The 6,834-nt window shown below is 55.0% G+C and overlaps 4 protein-coding genes across 4 annotated transcripts; 2 read left to right on the top strand and 2 right to left on the bottom strand.

The window, feature by feature from the left end:
- Positions 1 to 877, top strand: DSM5745_06533 (uncharacterized protein; the record flags this gene model as incomplete). The annotated part of the gene is made up of 2 exons (XM_026748549.1): positions 1 to 53; positions 160 to 877. The coding sequence occupies 2 exons, from the start codon at positions 1 to 3 to the stop codon at positions 875 to 877; spliced, it is 771 nt and encodes a 256-aa protein (XP_026602853.1).
- Positions 878 to 1,418: 541 nt separating this feature from the next.
- On the bottom strand, positions 1,419 to 1,880 carry DSM5745_06532 (uncharacterized protein; the record flags this gene model as incomplete). Its single annotated transcript, XM_026748548.1, has 1 exon — positions 1,419 to 1,880. One exon carries the CDS (start codon positions 1,878 to 1,880, stop codon positions 1,419 to 1,421), a length of 462 nt encoding a protein of 153 aa, XP_026602852.1.
- A 656-nt stretch (positions 1,881 to 2,536) lies between these two features.
- On the top strand, positions 2,537 to 4,372 carry DSM5745_06531 (uncharacterized protein; the record flags this gene model as incomplete). Its single annotated transcript, XM_026748547.1, has 4 exons — positions 2,537 to 2,813; positions 2,865 to 3,977; positions 4,034 to 4,115; positions 4,189 to 4,372. 4 exons carry the CDS (start codon positions 2,537 to 2,539, stop codon positions 4,370 to 4,372), a joined length of 1,656 nt encoding a protein of 551 aa, XP_026602851.1.
- An 871-nt stretch (positions 4,373 to 5,243) lies between these two features.
- Positions 5,244 to 6,608, bottom strand: DSM5745_06530 (cation diffusion facilitator family transporter; the record flags this gene model as incomplete). Its single annotated transcript, XM_026748546.1, has 1 exon — positions 5,244 to 6,608. The coding sequence occupies one exon, from the start codon at positions 6,606 to 6,608 to the stop codon at positions 5,244 to 5,246; it is 1,365 nt and encodes a 454-aa protein (XP_026602850.1).
- Between the last annotated feature and the right edge of the window lie 226 nt (positions 6,609 to 6,834).

Here is a 6,834-nt window from a genome sequence, read left to right as displayed (position 1 = left end):
ATGGATGGCTGGCGTCTGGCTGGATCAAATGCGGCCGGCGCAGTGAACTACATGTGAGCACCAGGGAAACATCCAGGTGTCAAGGCGGAGAAACTAACAACACGGGGATCAACGCGCGTAGCTTTGATATTATAAGCCCGGTTGTGTTTGCACTTCCAGGCTTCCTGGCCAAACGGGAGAATCCTGCCGTGACATCCGCCAGGACACTATTTTCCAAAAGGCATTCAACGCTCCACTCTCGGTGTACGAATGGATGAAACAGCACCCAGAGCATTACGGAGGCCTGTTCAAGACTCTTGCTCTATGCTCAAACCATGACTGGGTAGACGCATTCCCGATTGTAGACGAAATTGGCTCGTTTATGAGCAACGACGCAGAGAGGGTGCTCTTGGTTGACGTGGGCGGCGGCACAGGACCCCAAGCAGCGATTTTCAGACAGAGACTCCCTCACATCACCGGACGGGTCATCGTGCAAGACATCCCCGAGACTCTGGAGCACGCCAACGCAATCGATGGCATCGAGTTCATGGAATACGACTGCTTCTCGCCACACCCGATTCGAGGCGCAAAGTTCTATTACCTGCGCTATGTCTTGCATCTTTGGCAGGATGATAAGTGCGTTGAAGCCTTGAAGTCCATCATCCCTGCGATGGGCCCTGAGTCTCGCATTCTGATTGATGAGTTGGTTGTCCCTGCTCCTGGCGCCACTTGGCAGATGGCGTGGCGGAGTATTGGGATTACTGCCACCCTTGCTGGAATGGAGCGCACTCGAGCACGGTGGGAGGGCGTGCTTGAGGCAGCTGAATTGGAAATCCTGAATATCTTCCCTTACGACTCAAACGGGCAGGCGATCATCGTTGCGGCTCCAAAGAACTGAAAATGAGAATCTTCCCTCACTGGAACTGCATTCTGGGCACTGCTCACCTACCAACAAGAAGGCTAATCGTCTTTGCAGGGGAGCCCAAGTCTACCGGCTGACAGTCGTGCTTGCGATAGGTACCGCCTGGATGCCCAACCCCGCCTGACCTAGAGACAGATTTTGAAGCAACACGAGTCTTCTAGGAGGTTGATGAAGAGGTGAAGGTCTCGATGAAAGGCCATGAATGACTGAATGGACGACCGGTGATCTAGCTAAGATGAAGCCATTCGGAGATCATGACCTCTCCAGCTGTGGGCGGAGCTGGCATGAAGGAGAAGGCGCTGTTACAGGGCAGGACGCTTCGAGTGTTGGTGTAAGCTTCCAGGAGTAACGCTTGCCCATCTATCTCTTCAATAAACAGTTGATCCCTGGCATAATCTTGTCTCAGTTGCCCATGATGCTTGTAACTAGATGAACCACAATGAATCAGCATTGCAAATACGTGTATCAAAGAAGGCACCTGCCTCTAACTTCATCCCAACAGACATCTTTCCCCGAATCACGGCAGAAGCGGCCAAATTCGAAGCATCCTCCTGCTGATCTTCCGGAACCGCACCGCGTTGAACCGCACCGCGTCGATGCCATGCCTCGCCGCAACCTCATCAAGTTTGGCCTCCCTCGCCGGACTTACAACCTCCCGGACGTTCCTTGGCCACTGGGCACCTGAGAGCGACGCAGCGGCTCGATAGAATCCCCACCAAGACGTGAATTTCGCGAGCATATGGCCGTACGCCAAAGGATGCGAGAATACCGACGGACGCAGCCGGATAGCAAAGCCGTCATGTCTGGCTCGGCTAATTGAGAAGAGCACATCGGATGTCTCACTGAGCTTTTCCAATTGGTTTCTTGCGACACGTCGCTCCTTGAGCTCCTCGGCGATGCGGGCGCGGTGCCAGGATGCTGAAGGTTGGCGGGTGAGGCGCAGGGTGCGGTGCCAAGTTCTGAGAATGGGATTGAGCATTTCGGAGTTGCAATGGGTTCTGCCTAGGACAAGTTTCTGTGTCCGTGGGATCTGGGAGAGGGGAGAGTCAGAGTGGCCGTTGTCTCAACACCAGAGGTGAATGGAATGGTTGCCTCAATCCTCAGGCGCCGACTCTCATCCTCTCTCCCCATCCATCTCCAATCTTCAATCTTCCCTTTCTCTTCCGCTCCTCAGCTCGAACGAGGTGCCTGCCACCCGCTCATCAAGAACAAGATTCGATGGCCATGATGACACTTCAAGCAGCAAGTTCTAGCTTCATCTCCACGGGATTGGGGCTTAGACCATGCTAACTCAGGCACTTACGAGCCCTCCAATAATGCCATTTTCTACAATTCGACCAGCCCCTTTCCACTTGCTGTGCTCGTGCAAGAAGCCGCTGCTGATTCGTCAAGTAATAAGCCTGGAGTGGGGAGCTCATAGGCTGCGACATACTAGATCCTGGCTGGGCACTATACGACGAGACTACAATTCAGCCCCCACTGCTCAGACCATTTGATGATTGATGATACTGACAGCGTCCAGGCATACCACATTCTATGAAGCCATCCCCATCTGAGCCTTCAGAAACAGATACTTAAGCCCGCTTGGTTGCAGACTTGAATACACGATGGCATTCTACACTTCGGGTTCTGATCATGACTATCTCGACATTGGCCAGAACCGTCTCTTTCGCAGCAATTGTCGCCTCCTCAGGCGTACAAGCGCGCTCTAATATCACCATTGACGACTGGAGTTCCCTTCCCCCATCCCCAGATCTCCACTGGACCCCATGCTTCCAGAACTATACATGCGCTAGGCTAGAAGTGCCCCTTGACTACGGGGATCCCTCGCGCGGAACCACGGCCATCGCCTTTCTGAAGCTCTCTGCTTCCAATATAACAGCCGATACGCGCAGCGTGCTTGTCAATCCAGGTATATGCCCTAATCTGACCTTTCAATGGCCCCATAACTAAAGACCAGTAGGCAGACCAGGAGGCTCCGGCATCGACGTCGTGCTCTCGCAAGGCCCAGACCTAGGTGAAATCGTTGCCGGCGGCCAGCACAACATCGTCGGCTTCGACCCGCGCGGCGTTGGCCGCAGTGGCCCGGACGTTAACTGCTGGCCCGGAGACCCAGCAGGACGGGCGCAGTTCGAGGCCCTCTACTACCCCGTTTCATCGAATTCCTCCTCCACCGCGCTAGGCCAGCAATTCTCAGCGGCCGCCCTATTCGGCGACGCCTGTAACCCCAATGTGGGCGGGACGAATGGCTCCGCGGCGTTTGTGAGCACGCCTGCTGTTGCACGCGATATGCTCTCGTTCATTGAGGCGGAGCAGAGGGCTAAAATCAAGAACCAAACCGCGCTCGAGGACCCGAAGCTCTGGTACTACGGCCTAAGCTACGGCACCGTGATTGGGGCAACCTTCGCACATCTTTTTCCCGAGCGCGTCGGGCGTATGATTCTGGACGGAGTCGTAGACCCCGAAGACTACTACGACCTCGGGTGGAAAAAGAACCTGTACGATACAGACAAGGCCCTTAACTCGTTCATCGAGTCGTGCTTCGATGCCGGCAACAAGTCATCCTGCGCATTCTGGGGTCCATCGACGGGAAATATCCGCTCGCGCCTCGACACCCTCCTCAACGACCTGAAATACAACCCGATTCCCATTCCCGCTGGTCCCAATTCCACCTGCCCTCTCCCAATGCTCGCCAAATACTCCGACCTCAAGCAGCTCGTCCTGGCGGCCGTATACAGCCCGCTTGAGCTATTCCCGCAGCTTGCAACTGTCCTGGCAGGTCTCGAAAGAGGCGATACGACCGCATACACAGCCGCCGTCGTCGGCCAAATCCCTACGAACCCGTGCAACTATGCCCCGGAGTCGAGCACGCTGAATCCGGATATCAACACGCTCATTAGATGTGTTGATGGGTTAGTGAAGGGCCAGCGGTTGAACGATATTAGCCAGTTCAAGGACTATGTTGATATTCTCACGGAGCAAAGCGAGTTTTTCGGCGAGGTCTGGCCGAATAATGCCAATGTGGCGCTGTGCAGGGCTCTTGAGGTGACGCCGCCAAAAACGGGGATGCTCGAAGGTATGGATCGAATCTTGAATACCTAGACGTGCACTTGTATGGGCTGACGCGACCAGACTCAATCCTCTCCCGCCGCCACACGGCAAGCCCGATCCTCTTCGTAACGAACACGATCGACCCCGTTTCGCCGGCAAGAGGGTGCGTGTCTGATCCACCCCACTCCAGCCCTATTTACTCCATACAGCATGCACCCTAACACTGTCCATCCCAGTGCCCACAAAATGTCCTCCGTCTTCCCCGGCTCCGTCGTGCTAACCCAGAACGCTGTCGGACACACGGCGTTCTCCAGTGCGTCGCGGTGCCTCTTCGGCTGGATCCAGACGTACCTGCTGCAGGGGCAGTTGCCGCCGGTGAATACGACGTGTCAGGCGGATGTAGAGCCCTTCCAGAGCTAGATGGGTTGGGAGGTAAGTTAGGATGCTTAGGTCGGGTTGTTCTGTTTTGCTTTTGTCTTGGTGGTTGGGGATTCTGCCTAGGTTCTGCGTAGACCATGGCGAGGAGATCCCGCTCGTCGGACTTCGTGGGGAGTGATATGGTAGAGCCCTAGACGTCTGCTACCGGGTTATGTCTGTACATGGATGATCTGCGCGAGTGAATAGGGCATGATCAGTCCTCTGCAAGTTCATTCTTACCAGGAAATAGGAAAAGTGTCTATAGAGATATTATAGATAGGTACACTAACTAGGGCACACTAATTACCCAGTCTTTCTTCACCATTTGCATATTTCCCCCACTGCAGTCCCTAGACGGCGCCCAGCAGCCCCTCGAACCCCTTCTCAATCCGCAAAAACGGCACACGAGGAGCGATATCTATGCAGCACTACATTCGCAAGGGAAAGAGATCATTTACTCCCTACCTACCGCAGCCTACAACCATGTCCAATTCGACTACTTAGATATTTAAGGATAATACAGTGGTGAAGCGGTCACGGCCTATGTTACCAGTAAAGAGAGGATGTTAGAAGGACTATGAAGCAGAGCGGGACGGCGACTTGTCGTCACCAATAAGCAAAGAAGATCGATTGGTGATAACTTGCGTTGACGTGTACGTCTATTATAGATTAAGGTAGGTATAAATAGTCATGCGAGGGCGATCAACTCTCCAGGTGCGTAGTTGGTGTTCCGATACCTTGATTGCATGCTTTCTATACCCCGCCAGATGCAGGGATATATGGTATATAATGTGGTATATATGGTCTAGATGCAACGGTGCGGGGTGCAAGAAAGGCGCGAAAAGCAGCTTAGATATACAAAAGCCCCTCGAACCTAGAGCTCCTTTTTGAGAAAATGCTCCGGCTTATGCGTCGTCTCATAGTCAACATGGACATACGCCCTCTCCACATCCGGCAGGGACTCAAGCTTCGTCTGCAACTCCTCCGCAACATCATGCGTAGCGCGCAGCGAATCCATCGGGTCCATGACAATATCGACCTCAACCACCAATCTCGGACCAGAGGTGTACGCGCGGACGGTATCAATCGCCGTGATGAGCGGCGAGTGCGTCATCGAGATGTACGTGATCAGCTGCTGCATCTTGGTGTCTGCGGTAACGCCAATGAGGAGCTGGAACTCGTGGTATGCGGTGTGCAGCCACAGGCAGCTGATTAGGACAGAGAGAATAATCGCGCCCATGGGGTCAATCCACCAGCGCAGCTTGCTGCCGCCGACGGAGGTGAGGATACCAAAGCCGTTGATGAGGAGGTCGTTGCGGTGGTCTTCCCAGAGGATGCGGATCTGCGAGACCTGGTTGCGCAGCGCGAAGCAGTAGAGGAAGAGGGCGAATTTGGTGCAGAAGGCGACCACGACGGCGATGACGGAGGGGATGTGGAAGTCGCCGGTTTCGCTGTCGGAGCCGCTGACCAGGTCGCGGATGGAGAAGGCGATTAGGAGCAGGGAGACGGCGGTCATGAGGAAGCAGAAGCAGATGTTGCCGGCTGTTTCGATGCGCGCTTTGCCGGCGGGGAACTTGCGGGGGTCGACGCGGTTGACGGTTTTGTTGCAGAGGAGGAGCGTTAGGTTTGAGAGCGGGTCGAAGACGGAGTCGGCCATTGTTGTGAAGAGCGAGAGCGACGAGGATGCGATGGCGCCGTAGAGCTGGAGGATGGAGAGCGCTACGTTCGCAGCGAAACTGCCGTAGATTGCGATCTTGTATTTCAGCTGGTTGTTCGTGTTCAGCTCCCTTGCGTCCCGGACGTGCTCCTCCACGGGCTTGAGCATGCGCTCGATGTTCTCATTCTGTGTCTGGTAGAACCCCTGGAGTTCCTTTCTCGCCATCGACGTTTTGAGGCTCTTAAGGGTAGGGACCGTGGATAGCGCCGAGGTTGAGCGCATTGGCTGTGGGGTTGCGGAGGCGTGGCCATGGCGCTTGCGGGAGGTGTTGGCTTGCGGGTGCAGGGCTTGGATTTCCTCCTCTGTTTTGAGCTTCAATGCTAGCTGGTAGGGATCATTTTCTTCGGTGTACCGGGGCGGTTGGCCCTCCTCGTCGACATCGTAGGGGCTGGAGCGGTGTTGGACGGTTGCTTCCTCTAGGGCGGTGGTCGTGCCCTCGGTGAGGGAGTGGTCACGATGAAGGCTGGACTGGAAAGGGGAAGGGTGGTGCGAGGCGCTGTGCCGGAAATGACTGTCTTCCATGGTAGAGTCTGAGGTGAGCTAGCTATTGCCTAGCTCTATATCATAAAACAAAGGGTTCTCCTGTCTGGGGAAGAAATGGAGCAGTCTCATGGCCCTTGGACACTTTTTCAAAGGGACGATCACGTGAAATTGCTTATCAGATCCGGCTAGGGCGCTTGGCAGGGAGGCTGTGCTCCGGTAGCGGCGCTCTCCGGGGTAAACTGCACGACATACGGAGTACTCTTGA

The sequence above is a fragment of the Aspergillus mulundensis genome (assembly GCF_003369625.1).
Source record: "Aspergillus mulundensis strain DSM 5745 chromosome Unknown scaffold_6, whole genome shotgun sequence".
In the NCBI taxonomy this organism is placed as follows: Eukaryota; Fungi; Ascomycota; class Eurotiomycetes; order Eurotiales; family Aspergillaceae; genus Aspergillus; species Aspergillus mulundensis.
Note: the sequence above shows the minus strand (reverse complement) of the source record. Positions and strands in the feature narration are given on the sequence as shown.